Source organism: Vicugna pacos, chromosome 18 (assembly GCF_048564905.1).
Source record: "Vicugna pacos chromosome 18, VicPac4, whole genome shotgun sequence".
Lineage (NCBI taxonomy): Eukaryota > Metazoa > Chordata > Mammalia > Artiodactyla > Camelidae > Vicugna > Vicugna pacos.
In genome coordinates, this window is record NC_133004.1 from 13,406,182 (window position 1) to 13,429,813 (window position 23,632).

Genomic DNA, 23,632 nt, shown 5'->3' on the forward strand with positions numbered 1-23,632 from the left:
GAGAAAACTTAGTAATTTCATTTTTGTCAGACCACTTCATCTGAAGGAGTTTTGAATGTCTGAAGTAAAAATAATTTAGACTCGTGGTGCCGGGTTCTTTTTTTTTAAAACAGTAATACCTCCCCTGCATAGTGATACACATATCATTGTTTGAAGCTATCCATGAATTGTTATAAAAATTCAGATGGTGCCCTAATCATGTTTAATATTCATTGGCTTTGAAAAATAAACAATGGCACACGTTTTAAATGTCTTTTAATTCTGTCTTTCTAGATGTTGCTGCTGAGGAGGAATGCAGGTATTCAGGCCACTGCACATTTGCTTATTGCCAAGAAGAGATTGACGTCTGGACACTGGAGCGAAAAGGGGCGTTCAGTAGGGAGGCTTTCTTCGGTGGCAATGGGAAGATCAACCTTACCGTATTCAAACTTCTCCAAGAGCATCTTGGAGAATTTATATTCCTTTGTGAGGTACTTTCTCCAAACTTTATTTTCGGCTGTAAAATGGGTGGTGGTTCCTGACCTGCAGGCCCAGAAGTATAAAGTACCTTAGCACTGGTCCAGCCATATGATAAAGCATTCGCTCAGCAACTCTAGCTACTGCCGTTATCCCTAAGAATGATGTTGAGACTTCATACGGAGTGTTAATTGGTATAAGCATGTAATGTATAAGTATGCACATACTAAGTATGGTACCAAAGATGCATTTTGTATTACGTTTTTATGATAATTCTTCTTCTCTGTTTCAGAAATGTTTTGATCATAAGCCTAGAATGATAAGTAAAAGAAACAAAGATAATTCTACTTCTTGTTCTCATCCGGTTACAAAGCATGAGTTTGAAGACAATAAGTATGTTGGTTGTTTCTGACTTTTATAGTGACAACATAGATTCTGTTTAGCTCCAAATAAAACCGGAGTTTTATCTCCTCAGGCAATCCCCCCTCTCCTTTTGTTTTTGTTTTGAAAGATGATGACTATTTTTAAATGGCTAATAGGTTTTGCTGGGAATTAAAAAATGAATTATTTAATTGATATTCAATACAGAAAAGGAACATTGATTTATAGCCTCTCATGACATGGATTTAGGTATTTTATAGCTTACTGTATAATTATCCTCTCCCTTCCCCAGTTAATCCAACAGTTGCATATAGTTTGTTTTTTCTGATAAAAATTTAAAATGTATTTTCAGTCTAGAACTTTACATTTTATATGCGTATATACATTTTTTAAAGCTACAGCAGAACAATTGTAAAATGTCACTCCATTTTCCTCTTAGGTGCCTTGTTCACATCTTGCGAGAGACAACAGTAAAATATTCCAAAATACGTTCTTTTCATGGTCAGTGTCAGCTTGATTTATGCCGACATGAGGTTCGATATGGCTGTTTAAGGGAAGATGAGTGCTTCTATGCACATAGTCTTGTAGAACTGAAAGTCTGGATATTGCAAAATGAAACAGGTAGGTTTGTGCATGGTTGAGAAATGTCTTCTCAGGAGCAGTCAGGGTTTGTTGAAATGGTATTGGAGACCCTTCACCATCAACCTGGTGTGGTAACATTGTTGATTGTAGCCTGAGCTTTCAACTGTATAGTTACCTCATTTTTAGAGTGTGGTCTCATGTAAGTAATCGCTGATGCCAGTTCATATGTGCAATATGGATTTGTGAGGAAGAAAGAGTCCTCAGAAGGCTCCGAGAGCTCCATTTGTAAATAGTCCATTTTGAGGAAGAGTAATGGTATATTCACCCTTGATGACAGATTATGCCAAGTGGGGATAATTAAAGCATTGAGTCTGACTGTGTCTGGGTTGGTGACTGTTACTGTGCAGAGAATCTAAGAGAGGCTCCTGCATTTCCCAGGTATCTCGCATGATGCTATTGCCCAAGAATCTAAACGATACTGGCAAAATTTGGAAGCAAAGGTACCTGGAGCTCAGGTATTTTTTCCTCGTGTACTTTCTGCATTTGGTACCCTTTCTGGAATGGCCTAGTTGACATTAGTTGTTGGCAGAAGCAGATTACACTTACAAACAATCCAATTACTTTCATAATGTTTGTTGAGTTGAAGAATTCTTAATGTGAAAAAAAAACTGTGAATTTTGATCATCATCAAAAAAAAAAAGTTTAGGTATCCTATAATACCTGCCAAGAGTGCAGGGTATAGTTTTCTTTCTTTTTTTTTCTTTCTTTTTTTTTTTAATGGAATTATTGGGGATTGAACCCAGGGTCTCATGCATGCCAAGTACACACTCTACCACTGAGCCATTTCCTTCCCTCTAGATGCAGTTTTCTTACTCAGCTTGATTGGCAAAGCAGTTGTGGTTGTGCCCTATGGGGATTCTTGGAGTAAGGGAGGTGGATTGTGTTTGCAGTTTTGCTTACCAGCTGGCCAGACTGCTTTAGCCATCTGTCCCCCACCAACTTCACACACACACACACACACACACACACAAATCATAGTCATTAACTCCAAATCTGACTTCCATAGATTAAGATTTGACATCTGTAATCTGCTTTTATCATATTCTCTTGCATTTGGGTGGAAAATTGGAGAGCTCGTCATCAAATCATATATATAATGATCACATCATCAAACCAAATAAGAACAGAAATTATATGCTATTATGGAAAAAAAATACATGGCAATTGAGTAATTGTGTTCTCAGAAACCTGGTTTTCTGTTCAGTTAAAACTAATCTTTTTGTTGTTTAAGGTACTTGGCAATCAAATAATGCCTGGATCTCTTAATATGAAGATAAAATTTGTATGTGCTCAGTGTCTGAGAAATGGTCAAGTCATTGAACCAGACAAAAACAGAAAATATTGTAGTGCAAAAGCAAGGCATTCGTAAGTAGAGTGTGTGTGGAAATCGTGCCTATTTCATAATGATCTGTTTCATGGATATAAAATCATATAAGAAAAAAAGATTAAGATTTTGAAGAGAGCAGAGGAAAGTAGACAGTTTCGGATTAATTGCAAAGCAGAAGGGAAGAGATTTTTAGGATTTAGTAGCTAAGAATTCAAGAAAATTAAATAGTTTTTTCCCCTGTATTTTATCATTTCTTTGTTTAGGATTCCTAGGGAATGTTTGTTTATAAATATCAACAGGAAATGAAATGACAGAATCAGAAGGCATTTCTTTTAGAAGGGTTGAGGAAAAGCATCTCTGGTCCTTTGGGTACAAACTTCGTACCTGCCCCTTTATATTATGCCTTTGCCAGTGTGTTTTTGTTTTTTCTGAACTCCATTTTTCTTAGGTGGACCAAAGATCGTCGCGCGATGAGAGTGATGTCTATTGAACGTAAGAAGTGGATGAACATCCGTCCTCTCCCCACAAAGAAACAAATGCCTTTACAGTTTGATGTACATACGTAATTTTTAAGCCACTTTTTTTTTATTAGGCATTTCAAATCATTAGAAAGTAGTAATTCAGTTGGAAACTCGAGCCTTTTAAATAATGCTCATCGTAATAATGACATTTAAGTGGTCCTTTTGTTTTCCTTCCCCTTTTGTATGTGTGGTTCTGTGTCAGTTTTTAGACTGATTGGAATTGTATGAGTTACTTAGAAAAAGTAGGCAGACAATGGACTTGAGAAAAGTTATGGTCCTAACTCAGCTTATTTTTCAGATGAATTACTCTGGGAGCAAATGGGAGAGAATTTCATTTAAATTTGATTCAGCTTTGATATCAATTCCAGGGCCTTCTGTATTATTATAGATGCTGTTGATAAGTTGTTTTCATTGTGCCTGTTTCTCTCACTGAAGCAATGGATGCTCCCTAAAGCAACTTGATAGGGTTTTCTTAAGGTAGAGCCCTAAGGAGAAATGTTCCATGTTAGAGGGGCACGTTCCTCAGAAGCCTTTAGAGTAAAACGGCAGTATTCACTCACAAGGAGCACGTTTCATCTCGGTCCCTCTGGTGCCTTACGAGGTCATAAGACGATTGTGGAGAAGCTTTCCTCTTCACAAGAGAGGGGGTCTGGAGGGATTTCACTGTGTGAGTTCACAGACGGGACACCTGGAGCACTGGCAGGTGGGAAGCCTTCTGCCCCAGCAGAGGAAATGTGGGGAGAACCTTTTGCCAAGAGAAGCAGTGCAGTTGGATTGCAGTGTCCCCCTGTAAATGAGGCTCCGCTCTGGATTGCCGGAAGGAGTTGAGGAAGAGGCGGGTTCATTTCCCATCACCCGGGGTACCTTGCATTTTTTAAAACTTATGCAGGTGTAGGTTACAAGGCCAGGCTTTGAAGGAGATGGTATGTTTGTGTTTATCCAGTTGTTCCAGACTCACAGATTTGAATGATTTAATCAGTGGCTTATGTAGAAGGGGAGGAAGGTTTATTGGAACCACTGATATCTTGTGCTTTAAAAGATAGTGGAGACTACGGGTGTGTGTTCCTCCAAACTTTGCTAAAACAAAGACGACCAAGAACAATTCCAGCTCATGAGGCAGCTGCCTAGGACTACCGATGGTTCTCTAATCTCGGACGTGCTGTTACAGGAGCTTGTTTCCTTTTTTTTTTTGGTCCTCTTCCTACTGTAGTAGGTATTGCTAAGGGATTCTTTTTCTAAAAGAAGAAATAATATTCTGCGCGCGCGCGCGCGCGCGTGTGTGTGTTTAGACAGTCTGGTGAAGTGAAAAGAGGTTGGGCTTCAGTGTCTGCCCAAGTGGCCCTAGTCAAGTTACTCAACCTCAGTTTGCTCACCTGTTAGTGGGAATGATTGTGCCCTCGGGAAGATACATGAGATGGCGTTGTGTAAAAATCCAGCACAGCGCGGCCTTCTCCCTTATCTTCTCCTCTTCCTGCTCCTTATCATTGGGCTTTGAAAGATGATGATAATTGTTTCCCAAGTAATACCTAATTACTTATTGGGCTTTGACTGGGGAAAGAATATTATAATAAAGTCCATCACAGGAATGTTTTATTGACTACTGACTTCATGGAGAAAATTGTACGGGTGAGGTCACTGACATTGGTCCAAGGGAAGAAAGCAGCAGTGCTAACAGGTTGACTGCTTTTTGATTTTTAGCAAAAAAACAATGCTAAGCATCTACTATCATGTAAACTAATATATAGGGCCAGCTCCTGTTGAAACACGAATAAACTGATAAGCTTACAGTGATTGTACTCAGATTTATGCTCTATGATGACAAGTACTTTGATGATATTTAAGAAGGTGCTCTCAGTGATGTCGGTTTTCTTAGTTCTCGATAGTTACGGGTCTTAGGGAAGTCTATGATCTGCTGATGGCTATCACTTTATTTTCTACCAGTATCACTGTATTTACTTTGTAAAATAAAAATGCAAATAACCAGAAGAGGTATTACTTGAACGCTGTATAACTGGATGTCCTGGTTAGTGGAATAATTGTCTTTATAGACAGTGCATGGCTAGTGAATGATGGCCAAGTTTAGCTGCCAGTATTGGTTATAAATGAACTAAATGTCCGAGGCTTTTTCTGACACTGTTTGGTACCTTTGGAGTAGTCTGCAGTGTCTTTACTGCTTCCCAAGTGCTGCTAAGGAGGCATCCTGGGTGTCAGGAATGGGAGAGAAGGGCTGTCCGACTGAAGGGGCCAGAGGCTTGCAATGTGGAGATAAAATGTTCTGCTGTGTTAAAACCAGATATGCTGAGTGAGTTTGTCGACATTTTCTTGTAAGAAAATGTTCCATATTCCAGTTTCATACTTAACTTTCTTTTGAAAATTTTTGAGACAGAAGGATTAAGAGTACTATCATGTCATGTATCTTGGGCTTATAGTCAATTTGAATAGAATCAAATTAATCTAATTAAAAATTATGTTGCTCAGCATTAGATGGATAATAATGCTTATTTTGCTTATATGTAAAAATTAGGCAGTTTTACTAAGTGGACTCTGTCTTAGAGCATATTCATATTTTTTTATACAGCTGTGCAATCATATTGCCTCTGGGAAAAAATGTCAGTATGTTGGAAACTGTTCCTTTGCTCATAGTCCCGAGGAACGAGAAGTGTGGACTTACATGAAGGAGAATGGGAGTAAGTTGATAATTAACCGTGGCCTTGACATCTGGGAAATCTAGCTCACCTGAAAGTTTCTTTCCTCTGTAAATATGCCAACTTACCTTGAACACAGAAAGCCGTCTGCATTCCAAACAGTTACACCGTTTTATCAGTGGAGCAGAATCTGACCTCCGACTATGTTGGCTTAGGTCGTATTTAGATATGAATACATAGGGCATCATCCTCTGATGTAATCGATGTGTTTCTGAGTAACAGTCTGGGGAAGTTCAGTCCTCCCACGGCCACTTAAATCAGATCATCTGTTCCTGTTGTGAATAGTCACCCCTGAATTAATCAGGTTGGGATTGGAGGCTTCTTCAGGGAACCCTTACTGGTAGAACAGGCCCATATTCAAAGGCCCAAGGGGAGAATGTTTATCTTGGTCAAGCTTCAGGTTGATTGTGAGAGCCTTTGAGAGGAGTCTCAGATGACCTTTCACTTTTGACCAGAGAAGGTTTTACTATAAGGATCATTGTTCTTCAGTTCTAAGTAAACAGATGGAAGTTTACCAGCTGCTTAAGAGCTGTGATCCCTGGGTTACAAGAACCAGTTTGATTTAAGCATGTCACCTGTCATAGTTCAACCATGTAAAAATTCAGTAACTTGTGTGTGCAGGACTCCTTCACACGGTCTTCCGTGGTACACACAGCTAGGCCTCACTGAAGATGTCCTTGCATTCAGGGCTCCTGCAATGACTCCCGCTATCACTGGTCTGAAGGAAGAAGAATTTTCTAGTTTACCTCTAATCTTAGCCTGATAGCATATTGTTAAGAAATACTTGGGCAGGCAGTAAAGCCAAGTTTTGACCAGATCCTCATTACCAGGTTTTTGTTTTTTTTTTTTAACACAGTGGCTCCCAAGTAGGGATAGATTTTGCCACACATACCCCTCTCCCTTTGAGGACGTTTGGCAGAGTCTGGACATTTTTACTGTCATGTCTCGTGGGGCTTTGCTGCCAGCATCTAGTGGGTAGAATCGGGGATGTTCTTAAACATCCTACAGCGCACAAGGTGGCCTCCAACAGCAAAGAATTACCTGGCCCAGAACGTTGGCAGTGCTGAGGTTGAGAAACCTTGGTTTTATCACTTGACTGTAATGCCGGGTACACTTCTTACAATAGAAAGCAGCTTGCAGCCACTGCCCAGAACCTGGTCATGGCTCTGTTATAAATTGTAGCATCAGTCCTCTGGGGCTGTGACTTGACTGATAGACTCCCATCAGGGTCAGAGTCTTGGTCCAGTAGTAGTATGTTTCTCATCTTTCTCGGTAAACGGTGGTGTACGTATCAGCTCCAGGTCCCCCAAGCCACGTAGGTAGCCTGTGTGGTCATGGCAGTGATAACGAGTGTTACACACGGGGCATCACGAAGCCACGCCGAGGCTCTCACTTGTAGCAATGCCCTTAAAATGGTTTCTAAACTTTAAACACCCACCCAAAGTGTCTTGCAAATGCAGGGAAGAGTTAATCAATCTTGAAAACTAGTATTTGTAGTCTCACAGTCCTGAATTTGGTTCTTATCCCTGAGAATTTCCCCACTGCTTGGATGGGGACCAACTTTCTGTGTCCAGTGCGATCAATCTCCGTTCAGCCCTCTTGATTTTCTTCTGAAAATTACACCGACTGATACAAAAAGAGTGCATGTTCTTGTGTGTATTTAATGGTGTATTCAAGTATTTGCTGCTGAAAGGAATTCATTTGTCTTTAGTACAAGATATGGAGCAGTTTTATGAACTCTGGCTAAAGAGCCAAAAAAGTGAAAAAAGTGATGACGTAGCCAGTCAGTCAAACAAAGAAAACGGAAAACAGATTCACATGCCGACAGATTACGCGGAAGTCACGGTAAGTACCTTCAGTTGGCTCGCCTCCCCTGTGCTTCCAAGCCCTTCTTTTCTTTCCCAGCCTCTCCTAAACTGGGCTCCCTCGCTCCCGGCCTGCCCTCCTCCGGTATCTTCGTCTTCTCTCTGCATGGGCTCCCTGCTGTTAGTATAAGGTTCGCCATCCTAAAAACTCCTTCCCGGATGCTTTTTCTGACTCTGGAGCCAGAAAGTTGTGAGTCTGAGTCCTGCTTGCTGCCTGTACTAGCTAGCCTGTGACCTTGAGCAGGTTACTGATGGTCTCCAAGGGGGTGGTTGTACTGGGGCCTCAAAGTGTGATGTGTGGTGCGCCTGTGTGCTTATCCCAGGGCGGGGCCAGGGAAGGTGCTGGGGACGTGTGGGCTGCCACTCCCCACCCAGTCGCGTCCTCACCTTCCTCACCCTCGTGCAGTCTGGCCTCGGCCTCTGGGTCCTATGGAGACATTAAATTACCCATGTTTTGTCTTTGTTTTAAATTTTTCAAAAACATAAAGGGGATAACAATGACTGTCTTAAGCCCTCCATCACAAATGAACTGATGTTAACAGTTTGTTGTATTTGCTTCTGTAAAATAAATAAAATGTCACAGATAAAGTTGGAACCCCAGTTGTCCCCCTTCCCAGAGGGACCAGAGCCAGTGTGTGTTTTTCCAGGCCTTGTTTACAGATCTTTGACTATTTATTCCTAATCTGTAGTTCTGCCTGGTATTTTTTTTTAAACTGATAGGCATCTGTGTTATTCTGCTGGTGTTTCTTGTTTTGTTTTTTGGCCACTTTCCATATTGAGTCTGACAGATCCAGGTCACATCCATGACCTGGCCTTGCCCCGTGTCTCTTCCCACCATACGCCCTGTGAACTCTGCCCTCTCTGCCAAGGCTCAGTGCTGGTTCCCTCACCACCATTTCTTAAGTGCCACCTGGGTTTCCAGAGCAGGGTCACCCCAACTTGCTGGGTCATGAGATGTACCTGTCTCTGTGAACCTGTTCTTATCCAGTGTTGCAGATCATTCTTACCCAGGGCGTTTGGGAAATACCAAACACTGCAAGCTTGCATCTGTGACAACACCAAGTTCCTTCTGTGTGGCTCTGTGCCCCGGGGGTGGCATCCTTCCAGCATGTGGACTCCCTTGACACCTGGCACAAGCCTTGACCCATAGTAGGTGCTCAGTTCACGTGCACGAACGGAGTTGCTTCCTTCCACAGTGGGCAAACCCAGGGCTTTCACACCTCTTTGCTTTTCCTCGTGGTATTAAGCCTGCCCAGAGTCCCCCTTTGAACCTGGCCCCTTATCCTGCCTACAGACACCCTTGTGTGCACACCAGCTCCTTGCCAGAGACTGCCTGGACACCCAGCCCTGACAATCCCTCTGCTCTCCGCCTCCTGTGTGCTCACCTCCCACTGTTGGGACCCTCTTGGTCCTGCTTCTGACTGAGTTTCATGTTGCCTAGCTTCCCACGCCCTCCTACCCCCACACTGGATGGGCTCCCCAAGAAGAGAGTCATGGTCTTAGTTGGAGTCATGTCTAGTCATCCTGGTGTCCTACACACGTGTGACCTGCCACGGTTCACCCAGATGGCACCCACTGATGGGACGTGTGTCTTCTGTGCACCTTAGGTGGACTTTCACTGCTGGATGTGTGGGAAGAACTGTAACAGTGAGAAGCAGTGGCAAGGCCACATCTCCTCAGAGAAGCACAAAGAAAAGGTTTTCCACACCGAAGACGACCAGTACTGCTGGCAGCACCGCTTTCCAACAGGGTATTTTAGTATTTGTGATAGGTACGTAGGTCTCTTCCACTCCGCACATGAAAACTGGTGATCTTGCATGAATTTCACAGTCATCATGTCAGAAGACAGCATACCTGGGTGGTAAAAGTCTTCTAGTCCTGGATGCTTGGGTTTGGGCTCGAGGTTCTAGGTGCTCCTTGAATGTTTCTTTACTCTTCTGTGTTACGTGAAAAGATTCACTAGTCTGCCCGTCCTGGCACGAGACATCTTAAGATAACCTAGTAGAGAAATAAGTTCATTCAGGTTTTCCCAGTCTCCGAGCTGAGCAGTGATTCTCTGACCCTTCACCACAGCCTTTTCTGTAGTACATGTTCATCAGTTTTTAAACAGCCTTTGAATTATATTTCAAGTGTAAACCTGGAACTTTTTCAGGTCAAAGGAAAATATGAGTATCACTTCTTTCAGTTTACTTAGGGACTTCTTCATCGAAAAGTGAGGTAATTTTGAATTGCCCCTCATTTTGTCGTTGCTGTTTGTTATTTGATTTCCAAATTTAGATCCACGTGATACGTAGAACTGTGGAAGACATTTTTTACTGCCTGCCACTCCTGACTTCTTTCCACTGCATTAGGAAGGGGTCTAGTCTTCCCTCTCCCTCCTTTTGCAGTCAGTGTTTTTCACTAAATACTGCATTTAGATGGTTTCAGGTACTAATTTCTCTATTGCAGATGTCAAGGCTATAAACTAGCCATTTTTTCTAGGCTTGAGATCTTGAGCCAAAAGTTTTGTGCAGATCATAAAGGTGGCCAAGAGCACACTTAAAGGTCTGTAGAAACAAGTCGTGGATGCTCGCTCACCACGCTGACTTGTCCCGACAGGTATATGCATGGCACCTGCACGGAAGGAAGCAGCTGTAAATTTGCACATGGCAATGCTGAGCTCCACGAGTGGGAAGAGAGAAGAGATGCCCTAAAGATGAAGCTCAACAAAGCCCGGAAGGATCACTTAATTGCCCCCAATGATAATGACTTTGGAAAATATAGTTTTTTGTTTAAAGATTTAAACTAATACGCTGGCTTGTATGTATGTTACCTAATCAGAGCATTGACCAGAAAAATTGAAAGTGTTCTAAGGCACGTAGCAGAGGAGCTGCAGATTTTCTGCTTGTATTGGCGTCTATCGTCCCTCCTGAGCAGCAACCACAGTAGGTAGGAAAACGGGCTGTTTGACAGGTCTGGCCAGGCTCTCACGGCACCGCTGGCATCAAATGGCTAAGTGACCGCTGCCGGTTGTCATCTGTTGAACAGACTTTTGGATGAATTGTGTTGGGGAAGAGGATAAAGTTATGTCTGGGACGACTTCCTGAGTTGGTCCCTCAGATAAGAACCATGATGGTGAGAGAGAAACACTGTACTAGGATCAGAACACCTGATGGATGAAATTCTCCACACGTTTTAAGCGGAATGAATTTGTCTAATATAATAAAGTTTGCTACTTCTCTGTATGTAGGTTGCTAAAAAGGATTTTCTTAACTCAAGATTTTAAGCCAAATAACCATTTAACACTAGTATATGTTAAATGGGGTATTTTTCTGTATTTGTATGTTTCACTATAATAAGGGAACTGAGGATAATGTGCATTGAGACTATTTTGAAAAATAATCAGTTGACTCAAATTTTATTTCTTGGTCTTTTGCTGTTTAAATGATGATTTTGAAAGATTAAACTTGTACTGTTGGTATCGTGTAGTGTATGGACCAATATTGCCTGTAATAAAGATTTTATATATAGACGTCTTTCATTTTTTTGGTGTAATCCTTTCCCCACAAAGAATTTTTGAAATGAGGTACTAAACTTTAACCTTTTATTTAAGCAATTCGTGACAAAAGGTAAGTTAGAGGCACATGGTGGCAACTTTCACTCTGTCCCATTCTCCTCCTGGTTCCGGTTGCTCAAAGGTTCTCTTATTGATCGACATGCCAACTCCCCTGGGGGCCCTTCTGTGTTTCACTCAGATGAATGACCACAGGGAGACCCACGGCCAGCTAAGACACGGGCTGTGGGATTCCACGGAGACAATTACCTAGCACAACGCCCTCTAGAGGGCCATTTTGGTTGTTGAAAGACCAGTGAAGGCATGGTCAGGACGGGCTGGCAGAGACAAAGAAAGGGCTGAGCTGTCCTCTGAGAGCCAGACCTGCTCCCGACCGGGCGAGCTAGGGAGGAGAGTCATCGCCCGGCGTGGGCCCGCCACCCCACGAGAAGGAGGTTCCAGTGCAGTGGCCTTCTTGAGGGTGGGAGTCGGAGGGAAGGGCTGACGAACCCAAAACCCACTTTCTCATGACAACCTTGAGTCAGTGGGGTTTGGGGCAAACAGAAAAGGGCCTTTGTTCTGAGTTGAGTCCAGCCTGGGTGGAGGGAAGGGTGTGGCTGCAAGTAGTGAGATGAGAGGGAAGTGGCGCACTCAGCAGAACCAGAGGCGGCTCCTCGAAGACAGCGGGAGACGGGCTTCCCTCCCTGCGTGGAAGGCAGCTGGGACCAGTTTTATTTGGCAGGTGCATTAGGAGTGTATCTTATTTGCCAAATAAGTCGTCTGTTCAGAGTGACGTTTTCTGCAGAACAGACTGGCAACGTTATAATTCTGCTAGGTCGTCCTAGTCTGATGGTCTTCATTACATTTTTCTCCTCCGTACTTTCAAACTCTTTTTGTCCTCTTTTTCCAGAGAGAATAGATGTTAAAAAGTTGTCCCTGTTTTAGCTTGCAGATTTAAAAGCTGGTTGTCTTAACCTTTGGGATCTGGGCTAGAAACTTAAAGTTTGAAATCCTGTGACTGGTTAAGATGAGAATTTTTTTGTTTTTCACCCTGCCCCCACCCCCACTCCGAATTTTCTGTGCTTCGGCTTTCTCACAGTTCTCTATGCTCTGACCCATCTTTTCAGTAAATTTCATTTCTACCTCCATCACCCAGTTTCTTGCTCTGGTTTCAGCTAAGAACCCTGCTGGCCACAGCATCAGGGGGTCAATGCTAATTCCAGGGTGAAGCCACACCCCTATCCAAGAGGCAAGGAGGAGAGAGTGGTGTGGCGGGGTGGTGGTGGCGGGGACAAAGGAACAAAACCCCAATATTAATAGCAGGGGAAACTGACAATTAGTGTGTCAACTTGTATGTTTATCTCCAGAGGGTGGGTTTTTTCCTCAACATTTAACAAATTGAGATTCAATTCGAATAACTACCATTTTAGAACACAAATCCATGGTTTTCAGTAGATTCCAAATGTGCTACAATCACTGCAATGAATTTTAGAATATTTCATTACCTAGAAACAAAACCAAACCAAACCCACATCCCAGTCTATCCACTCCCTCTGCTTTTCAAGCTGTAGGCAACCTCTAAGCTGCTTGCTGTCTATGGATTTGCCTATGCTGGACATTTTGTATCAGTAGAATCATAGACTGTGTGGCCCGCTTTTGTATCTGACTTCTTTCACTGAGCATAACCTTTTCAAGGTTCATCCGCGCTTGGCATATATCAGTACTTCATTCCTTCATTCCCGAATAATACTCCATTTTACAGATCTACCACATTTTGTTTATTCATTCCTTTGTGGATGGGCATTTGGGTTGTTTACCCTTTCTGGCTCTTGTGAATAGGAAAAGTTCACATGCAAGTTGTTGGCTGCAATGAGCCGCCCCCATCAGCCCTGGAGTGGCCTGTGGGAGGTGGCAGGTGGATCCTGACCATGCTTAGGACTCCTTCCTCTGCCCCGTCCTCCCACCCATGACGGAAGCACCCTAGGTGGGCAGGTTGGTGCCAGAAGTGCTCACCCTTCTCACCCTCACCCTTCCCAGGGCCAGCCATCTGCTCTTTGAGGACTGTTTGTATTTCCACCTAGTTCCAGGGACCTACATCAATTGGAAAACTGAAGGAGAGCATGTTCCCTGGGGACTTGGTGCAGGTTCAAACACTCCTTTGTTGACCTAGAGATAATATAATATGGGTTTCTTGTGAGTATTTGTTGCAAGGGACAAATGTCAATTTCTGGAAAGCGAGCTCTAGAATCTTGATACAAAGTCTCCAAGAAATAGCACCATTGTCCAGATTTACCCAGGCTTAAGGTGTGGGCTCCCTCCTGGTTACCTGCCAACCTGTACCTTGTTAGGCACATCCTGTTTGGTAAGTAAGTGCCTGGAAGCTCTAACAATTAACAAGCACTATATGTGTGTATATATACCATATATATATATAGGAATATTAACTCAGTCATAAAAAAGCATTAAATATTGCCATTTAAAGCAACATGGATGGACCTAGAGAATATTATGCTTAGTGAAATAAGTCAGAAAGACAAATACTATATGATATCACTTACATGTGGAATCTAAAATATAATACAAACGAATCTATATACAAAACAGAAACAGATTTACAGACATAGAAAACAAACTTACGGTTACCAAAGAGGAGAGGGAGGTGGGGAGGGACAAATTAGTAGTAAGGGATCAAGAAATACAAACTATACATAAAATAGATAAGCAACAAGGATTTACTGTATAGCATAGAGAATTATATTCAATATCTTGTACTAATCTATAATGGAATATAATCGAATCACTATGCTGTATACCTGAAACCAACACAATATTATAAATAAACTATACTTCAATTTTAAAAAGTTAGTTGAAACTACAGAGTGTAAAATATGAGTTTTCTTGTGTAAGAAACACTGACAGAATACCAAACCAGAGACTGAGATTTAAGGAAACTGGTGAAAGGACAAAGTAGAATAAAATATTTGAAGCAAGTGGGTATCATTGCTTTCTGATTTACCATCATAACTCACTCTTAAAAATAACCAGATCTGGCTTAGAAACAGTAGTAATGAGACAGAAACAGAATTATAAAATTTTGGGCAGGGGGGAAATGATGATTATTTGCACATGAAAAAAAAGGAAAAGAGCGCTGATTAAAAAAATAAGTCAACAAGCATTATTTCTCTTTGGTCTTAATAAAGGATTAATACTTGGGAGATATATCTCCCCCCCTGCCCCCTACTCAAATGCCGCCACCTAAATAATGGTATAAAAAAGTGGCCATGAAAGCTTAGCTACTGGTTGATGTGGACACATTAGGGCAGACCTAACCTTGTAGAGTAGTGCCACCTGACCCAGATGGCCTGGAGTATTCTGAAATGAACTTATCATTGTTTCAGAAGAAAATCTGGTGCCAGAGCAGCAGCCAGAGGTCTTGAAAGAGAAGAGTAAAGGAAACATTCTTTTACTGATCCAGGGTGGTCTCCTGACCTGTGGGACCCTGCCCTGCACTGACATAAGATATGGGTATTAGGAGATAACCCACAAGGAGCAAAAGTACTTTGAACCTTATAAAGGCCCGTGCAAACAACAGGTGTCTTATAGAAGCTTAGGGTGGACTCTGTCCTAGTAACGTACAGTGAATGAGTATTGGTGACTTTAGACCATATTTGTTCTTGTTAGTAATACATCATGTAACTCAAATCTACACAAAGAAATCAAAAGAACTAGAAATGGTAAATAAAGTTACTGTATTTTTAAAATTTTTCTGAAACACATTTTTTCTTCTTAGCTTAAAACAAGATAATAATATAATAAAATATAAAATAATAATATAACACTATATTATTGGGTTTGTAACAGATTTTTAAAAAGAGTGATAATAGCATAAAAGAGGAGGAAATGGAGCTACATTGGAGTATTTTCTATATCTTACCAGAATTAAGTTAGTATAAATCTGAAATAGATTCTGAAAAAATGTATTTTGAATCCCTAGAGCCACCACTAAGAATATAACTTTAAAAAAAAGTTTTAAATCAGTAAAGGAATTAAAGGGTGTTTTGGAAAATATCCACTTAATACAAAAGGAGGGAGTAAAGAAGGAACAAAAAAAGACATGAGATACAGAAAACAAATAGCAAAAATGGCAGGTGAATATTAGCTACCAACACGTTGGCCCTCTGTGGTTAACACACTGAATGCTCTGGGCCACTCAGCAAGGTGGCCATTAATAGCGCGTTTTACATCCCTGGAAGCCTTGCACCTGGGTCACTCGGCTGGCTTGCAGCACAGGTGGGGACTCATCTCAACTTCTGTTTTTTTGTTTTTTGTGTGGCATCATACTGCCTTAGTTCCCTCCGAGTTTTATTTGTCTGGTATGCAGTTATTGACAGCAGAGGTCTAGTCTTGATCTGCGGCCCCAGCAGGTGTGTAATTATGAACATTCTCTTAGCCCCAGGTACATTTGTTCGTCTCTCTCAGGGAAATCCCTTCCTGTCACTCTCAAAATCACAATTTATCCTTCCTCGACTTGTAGTTTTTAATCACAAAACTTACTTAGAAAGGACCTAACGTTTAGAGTTAGAGGATTTAGTCAGCAGTGGGTCACTGGAGCGGCTTCTTAAATTAACCAGGGAGGACTGCCTTTGAGTCTTAATTCCTCGCCTACTAGGTTTATGGCCTCGGTTAGGTGGCTTTTCCAAGCCTCAGTTTTCCAATCTGTAAAGTGAGTACAGGCGGCAAAGACCCTCCTCCCAGGGCCTTGGTGTTGGGAGACGGTGCTCGGGCTCATAGCACTTAATGCAGGTCATGAATACTGGGAGACAACGGTAACTACGATTTACTGAGCATGCCCTATCAGCCCAGCAGTTTCCATCATTAAATCCTCATTAAATCCATCATTAAATCCTCATTAAATCCTCAAAGCAGCTTTGTGAGGACGGTACTGATGCCACCCCCATTTTATAGATGTGTAAACCGAGGCCACGATATTTCCAGCCTCATTCCTCGTTCCGGGGGCATTTTCCGCCTCTGTACGTGTTTTCCTTCCGTTAATCAGGGATAATAATCGGCAAGGACGTCCTCCCAGACCTGTAGTAACACTATCAGACACGACTGCTGTCACCGTTACGGCTCTTAAAACTCACAGGGTCAAAACGAGGACTCCCGGGAAACCGAGGCTGCTTTTGTCAGCGCGGGGCAGACCCGGGGTAGGAGTAGCGGGAAGCTACGCGCCCGCGCCTGCGCAGATTCGGTGGACCCGGACGGGGTGGCGGGCACGTGGCGACGGTGGCGCCTGCGCAGACTGCAGGAACCCGGGTGGGGCCTGTAGGATAACCATGCTGCAGCGGCAATGCCGGCGGGGAGGGGTCTGCGCAGACTCCTTGAGCAAGAGGGCGTGGCTCTCCGCGGGGCGGGGCTGCCAGGCGGTGTCCGCGCAGACTCTGCGGGTGGGGGCGGAGCCGCCTGCGCGGGGGCGGGCGCCGTGGCGGCTGTCCTGCTGACGTGGAGGGTCCGGGTTAGCCGGTTCCGCGAGCTGCGGGATTGGGGAGCGACGGGCCGGGCCGGGCCCTCCGGCCCAAGGCGGCGACGGCGGCGGCGGCGGTATAAAGCCGGCGACGGGGAGCATGTAATGTCGGAATGCGGAGGCCGCGGCGGCGGCAGCAGCAGCAGCGACGACGCCGAGGACGAGGGTGGCGGCGGCGGCGGCCCCGCGGGCTCCGGCTCCTTCAGCCCGGCCCCGGCTGCGTCCTCCGAGGGCCGGCTCCGCCGCGGACTGCGCGGCGCCTCCCTCATGGCGCGCCGGCGGCCCGAGCTGCTCTGCGGGGCCGTGGCGCTCGGCTGCGCGCTGCTCCTCGCCCTCAAGTTCACCTGCAGGTGAGGCGGTCCGTAACCCTTAGTCCCCGGCCTGGAGCCCGCCGTCCCGGCCTGGGGCGCGTGACGGGCTTGAGGCCCTCAGGGTCGAGGGTCGTAGTGGCCTCTGGGGAAGTCAGGCCTGACTTTGCCTGGAGCGTTGGACTTAACCCTCCTCCGCCAAGCGGCCCTGCTCACCGCTTTCCTTCCTCCCCGGCCAGCCAGCCATTTGGCGAGGTTTGGGGTTGCTTCCCGGCGCCCTTTCCTCGTATTTTAGTACCAGCGAAGGTGGGCAAGGTTGGGAGTTGCTTGTCACCTGTTGGAGTTTCTTGGGGGTGCACCTGTCACTTGTGTGCGCCCAGGCTGTAGGACCCTCATTTATCTCCCATTTTATTTCCCCTGTGCCTTGGGTAGGTGCAGACCATTAGCGTCCCAGGCGTTGAGAATTCATGCACTCAGCAATCTAACGATTATTTATTCACACCTACTGTGTGTGGAGCACTCATCCAGGTGAGCGATGAAGGTAAAAGTCCCCTGCTCTCCGTTTCATGGGGTGATACAGGCGGTAAACAAGGAAATTTAATATAGTTTTGACGGGCTTCAGAAAGTGCTGTGCAGGAAATAGAAGCGATGAGGGTGAAGCAGTAAGGCCTTCCTAAGGGAGCTACATAGGAAACTCACCCAGGAAGAGGAAGGGGCCAGCGTTGGGGCTATCTGGAGGAAGTGTGCAGGGTAGAGGGAACAGCGAGTGCAGAGGTCTGAGGCTGGACAGGGCTGGTGTTTTCCTGAAACTAGAAGGAAGGCCTGAGTAGGCTGAAGCATAGTGAGCAGGAAAAAAAGTTAACGTGTCTCTCTCTGGGAAAGTACACAATTAGGAAATTTACTTTAAATTTCAGGAGTACTTTTGGCCTGCCAAATCCACAGAGTATCTCCTGGGACTCCAGTTTTTAAATCTATGTTGCCATTGACTGGCATATTGGCCAAGAGGAGGATTTCAACTGGAAACATTTTTATTGAGCCTGTTAAACACAATATGTGGCTCCTGTTGTCAAAGAGATGTCAAAGGATTGGGGATTGTAGTGGAAAGTAGTAAGTTATAACTACCATTGAGTGTTTGCCATGTGCCAGGTGCTGTACTACCAGCAGGGTTTCTCAGCCTCCGTACTGTTGATATTTTGGGCCAGATAATTATTTGTTGTGGGGGACTTCCTATACATTGTGGGATGTTTAGCAGCATCCCTGGCCTCTACCTACTACATGCCAGAAGCGCCCCCTAGTCCTGGCCCCCCACCCCAGATGTCACAACCAAAAATGTCTTTAGACAGTACCAGATGTCCCCTGGGGAACAGAATCGCCTATTTGGGAACTACAGATTACATGAATGTATTTATTCGTTTAACCCATAATTTGAGAGCCTAGTATGGATCACTTAAGTCTCAGTCCCCAGTAAAGTCTGGGTATACCCTTCCAGTTTACACACGGAGTGGCACTTTGGTCATGTTGCAAAACTTGCCCCAAATCACATCCACCTATTAAGTGGCTGACCTGGAATTTGAATCCTTTATTATCAGGAACTAGGTTCTTTTTTTTTTTTTTAACATTTTTATTGATTTATAATCATTTTATTGATTTATAATAATCATTTTTTATTGATTTATAATCAATGTTGTGAGGAACTAGATTCTTAATGTTGTTCTTTATCATGTCCAGCACAGGAAAATTACACAAAGTGTTTTACAAGGCAGACTACTGCAACGTGGAAATTATTTGAGTTCAAATTAGGGAGAGAGGTTTTCTCTCTTCTAAGGGTGGGGAGCTTACTTGCATCAGTTTATCTGTCTGTAGTAATAATACCTAGTGTTCTGAGACAACATGACTTGATATGAAAGTCCTTTGAGATTTCAGGAAGAGGAAAGAGTGTAAATCCAGTTACTGGAGCAGACCAAGCAAGATCCCCACCTGCTTCGGACAAGGGGAGTGAGCCAGTGAACAGGCTACTTGCCTGGCTAGCTCCTTTCTGTGCCCCTGGCGAATTTGACATTCTTTTAATAGACTTAGGCTGGCTTTCTTAGAGTCGTCTTTGATTGAATGGTGTTATGATACTATTTTATCGCCCTACAACTGACTGTAACATTTCTGCCCCTCTTTTCCTGTTTTACTTTTAAGATCTTTGTGTTAATGAGGATAGAGGCTTAAAGGAGAGTAGAGTTTTTAAAACTTGATTTTTATTAATAGTTCCAGGCCTGAAATAAGTGACAGCCCTCTTTAGTGTCTTGTTGCTTAGCTGAGTTCAAATCAGATAGCATTAAGAAAAGATTGGTTTGGGGTTGAAATGCTGTTAATAATTGTGCATTTCTGGGCACTTAATCTCTGTCCTACTTGCCTTTCTATCCATTTACTCTCCCTGACTTGAGCCTCACTTTGTTTTTACCCTGATTTGGAGGGAGAAAATCGTGTGTGTATTTGTGTATCTGTCTCTTTATCTATATGGGTATATATTCATTTTGTTTTATTTCCTTTTGTAATCGCAAAGCTGCTACAGATCCTCTTTGGAAGGAGTATGAATCTCATACAAAACTTGGGAGTTGCAGCAGGCCTTCCTTGTTTGTGACCAACCCTTGAGTTTTGGGTGCCTGAGACTTAGACTTCAAAGCTGCAGGAAATCTTTGATCTAGGTATAGTTTCTCAAAAACTAGCAAACTGAGGAGTTAAGTGGAAACTTGTGAATGTTTCTGATGAGGCAGAGGTATATGTTTCTCTTGCCTGGTTAATGTTTGCCGTTTGATGGGCCACAGGTTTATCTGGCTCGCTTACTTGAGCTGTTCTGAATATGCAGAGCAACAATACTAAGTTGATGGTTATCCTTTGTTTGGATGTCACAGACCTGTGTTTTCCCTCAGGTTGTGTTATTGAACACTTAACATGAGATTTGAATAGTGGAAAAATAATCCCTCCCTGGAGTAGAATTTTGTACCTGTTGAAAATGTGTCACTTAATTGCTGCTAGGCCTTCCTCCCGTCTGCATGACTGTCTTCGTGTCATTCAGGTCTCAGCTGAAATGATACCACTCTGACCACCACCCCATTGAGGAGCTTCCGGGTCCCCCGTCACATCACCCTGTTAAGTTCTCCCGCAGAGCGTGATCATTTTGTGTGGTTTTGTGTTTGTTTACAGGTTTGGTTGTTTGCCTGTCTTCCTCCCTGAGAAAGTCAGCCGCTTGAGAGCACATGTTTGCTCCTATGGCTTTGGTACCTATAGTGCAGTGCCTGAAGCACAGTGACATTTGCTCAGTGAGCATTTTTTTGAATTATTGTGTCAGTGACTGAGTTTTTCATGTCGTAAAGATCTTTTACATAGACAAAGCTCCCTGATTGCGGGGTTAAAATGTTAGTTTGAATAAACAGGAAATTTGCTCTTTTAATAGCATTACTTTATGATGTTAATAATTTTTGGTTAAAATAGGGAAGTAATATATTTAAAACTGTCTCATTTCAGGAAGCTGACACCTTCTAGATGTAGAGAAGGGTGTGGACTCTTTCCCTCAAACTAAATGACCCAGAGCTCTCAGAGTAGCTTAGGCCTCGGGAATTTGTGTGTTTTCTTTTTTGGTTCTAAATATCTGGCTGGCTGCTGCATACCTATCTCAGAGCTGGCATTGCCTTCTGTCCTATTCCTCCTTCCTGCTACTTTGCTATATTCTGAGAAACCAGGTTCATTTGAACACATGTAAACTTAGAACACAATTAGGTCGTCCTTAGATTCATCCCTAGTAAGGCAAATGGGCCTTCCAACATTTTGATTCTTTCAGATTGTTCTTAATAATGTATGTCTATATGGATTGGTGTTTAATTTGCTTTCACCTGTGTTCAGCTGAGATGAGTAGGGTAGGTTTGTTCATTTCACAAATTACTGAACTTCTTAGTTCCAGGAACTGCTGCACAATGAGGATCTAACAGTGATAGAGAGCCAGGGTCCTTGCCCTCATGGAGTTAATGCTCTGGTAGAACAGATAGTTAATAAACAGGTAATATAAGTAAGTCACAGATTATGGTGAGGGCTATGAAGGCAGCTAAGGGGAAGTTGAGAGGAAAAAACTTGAGAGCTACCTGCTTCGGTAGTCATCAGGGTAGTCCTCACCGGGGAGGTGACGGATCAGCCAAGCTTTTTTCTCATCAGCACTGTTCCTCAGTGCCCCTCCTGCAGTCAGTCTTCCCGCCTGACTCCTAACTCCAGACAACCACTGATGTGATTTATCTCATTATAGTTTTGCCAGTTTGGGAATTTCATATAAATGTGTTCATGTTATACAAATTCTTTAGCATCTGGCTTCTTTCATTCAGTATAATTATTTTGAAACTTCTCCAGTTACAGTATGTGTCAGTTCTTTTTTTAATTGCTGAGTAACATTTAATTGTAAGAATACACCCCAGTTTATTTATCCTTTCACCTAATGAGTTACTCTAGCTTTTTTATGCTTACTGTTTATGTGGTTTGTCTTTTTCCATCCTTGTGCTTTCATGCTGTCTATGTCTTTATGCTTAAAATGTGGGCTTTTGTTTTTTGTTTTTTTAGATATCATATGGGTTTTGCTTCATTATCCAGCCTGATAATCTCTTCTTAATTGGGGGGTTTAGTCCTTTTATGTTTAATGTAATTATTGATATGGTTGGGTTTAAGTCTGCCTTCTGGCTGTTTGTTTTCCATTTGTACCTTCTGGTCTTTATTCCTCTCTTGGTTCTTTTCTGCCCTCTTCTGGGTTAACTGAGTATTTTGAGGGTTCCATTTTTATTTCCTCTATTAGTTTCTCAGCCAAGCTGCTATAATGGTTTTGTACCACGTTAGTGCAGATGTATGGACAGCTTAGTGTGTTTACTAGGATTTTTTAACTTGGTAGGGTGCAACCTCAGCCAACACGTTTTTGTCTTGATGGGGAAAGTACTGGCAGCTCTGTGATTTCTGACCACTTACTCAGTGTTTTCTTTCTCCTCCTGACCTCTCCCTTTTGGGAACTTCAAGTACATACTCAGGAAACTTTTTCAGTTAAATGGCTGTTGCTTTGTTATTCATCTTTGTTAACCTTTGGATCATGATATATATTTGGAGAAATCTACATTTTTATTTAACTACTACTTTTACCCGAGTGCCCTGGATGAGTACAGGCCAACTCCAGCTAATAAACTAAATGTGAATTGATTGTAAGCATTTCCTGTGCTGATTAGTGGTCCCATGTGTGCTCTCTCCCCTTATTTTTCTGAGTGAGCTCACTGGTGGCCCTGAAGCCATGGAGATCAGTGGTTCGTGTAGAGAGCAAGGCTTTAGAGAGATGAGGATGGAGTTTCTTGGGTGGAGAAGGCAAGAATCTGAATTATTCAGACACCCTTCTCTTCTGCTCTCCCCTGCCCTCCCACCCCACACTTGGGGAGATAATGTTAGAGAATCATTTTTAACACGTTATTCATGTCTTGCATTCTCTCAGCCAAATGTTGCCTTAACTTAGCACAAAATTTTACTTCTGTGCTCCAGGACAGTGTTTTGGGAACTCCATTTTCTTATTCAAAAGGTTTTTTTCTTTTAAGCTTCATTCTTCTTCCATATAAATTTGTTGTTAGAAGAAGAGAAACTAAGCAATCTTGTTTGTGTTTGCTCTTTTTTTTTTTAGCCGAGCAAAAGATGTGATCATACCAGCAAAGCCACCTGTCAGCTTTTTCTCCTCGAGGTCTCCAGTTCTTGACCTCTTCCAGGGGCAGCTGGACTACGCAGAGCACGTTCGCCGGGACTCGGAGGTGGCGCTGCTGTTCTTCTATGCTCCGTGGTGTGGACAGTCCATCGCCGCCAGGGCAGAAATTGAACAAGCAGCGAGTCAGCTTTCAGACCAGGTAATGCTGACGTTCGCCCAAGAATCAAATGACTGTCAGTCCATGTGCAGGGCTGGTTGTCCTCATAGGGACACTTACCCAGATGGCTGATTTTGCCAGGGTGAAGGCCAGGAGCCTTACTTTGTAAGTTGCAGAGCCTTCTATAAAGAAGTGGGATTTCTGATTGTGATGGTCATAGTTGGTTAGAGGCAGGAAAGGGAGCGGATTCTGCAGTTCCTCGTGATGCAAGCCAGTGCTCATCTCAGGGTGCCATGCTGTTTGGTTTCAGTGCTAAAAGGGGTGAGGAGACTGAAGATCCTGTTAAATATATATTTGATTTTTGTTGGTTAGTTATTTTACATAAGAGAAATACATGTATCATGACTACAGTGTAACAGGCTGACCTTTTAAATACCTGGACCAGAACTATATTCAGTAAATATTTAATGAATGCCACCTTTGTGCTAGACAAGAGGGATAGACAGGCAGTTGATACAT

The 23,632-nt window shown here is 43.3% G+C and overlaps 2 protein-coding genes across 6 annotated transcripts in view; both read left to right on the forward strand.

Annotated features, from left to right (window-relative positions):
• ZC3H7A (zinc finger CCCH-type containing 7A) overlaps positions 1-11,412 on the forward strand; it is a 32,267-nt gene extending 20,855 nt beyond the window's left edge. For all 3 annotated transcript variants that reach the window (XM_072942191.1, XM_072942192.1, XM_015239122.3), the window contains exons 14-23: positions 274-470; positions 749-849; positions 1,277-1,458; positions 1,858-1,934; positions 2,711-2,844; positions 3,255-3,360; positions 5,906-6,014; positions 7,744-7,877; positions 9,505-9,668; positions 10,496-11,412. In XM_072942191.1, coding sequence (XP_072798292.1) covers positions 274-470; positions 749-849; positions 1,277-1,458; positions 1,858-1,934; positions 2,711-2,844; positions 3,255-3,360; positions 5,906-6,014; positions 7,744-7,877; positions 9,505-9,668; positions 10,496-10,685 — 1,394 coding nt within the window. In that variant the 3' untranslated portion in view covers positions 10,686-11,412. The remainder of the gene's footprint in view (positions 1-273; positions 471-748; positions 850-1,276; positions 1,459-1,857; positions 1,935-2,710; positions 2,845-3,254; positions 3,361-5,905; positions 6,015-7,743; positions 7,878-9,504; positions 9,669-10,495) is intronic.
• Positions 11,413-16,925: 5,513 nt separating this feature from the next.
• Positions 16,926-23,632, forward strand: part of TXNDC11 (thioredoxin domain containing 11) — a 57,467-nt gene continuing 50,760 nt past the window's right edge. For 2 of the 3 annotated variants that reach the window (XM_072942193.1, XM_072942197.1), the window contains exon 1: positions 23,018-23,155. Coding sequence is in view for 1 of the 3 variants with exons in the window: in XM_031687231.2 (XP_031543091.2) it covers positions 17,059-17,303; positions 22,939-23,155 (462 nt within the window). In the remaining 2 variants the exon portion in view is untranslated. Of the gene's footprint in view, positions 17,304-22,938; positions 23,156-23,632 lie in introns of those variants that run through there. The other variant, XM_031687231.2, reaches the window with a different exon arrangement.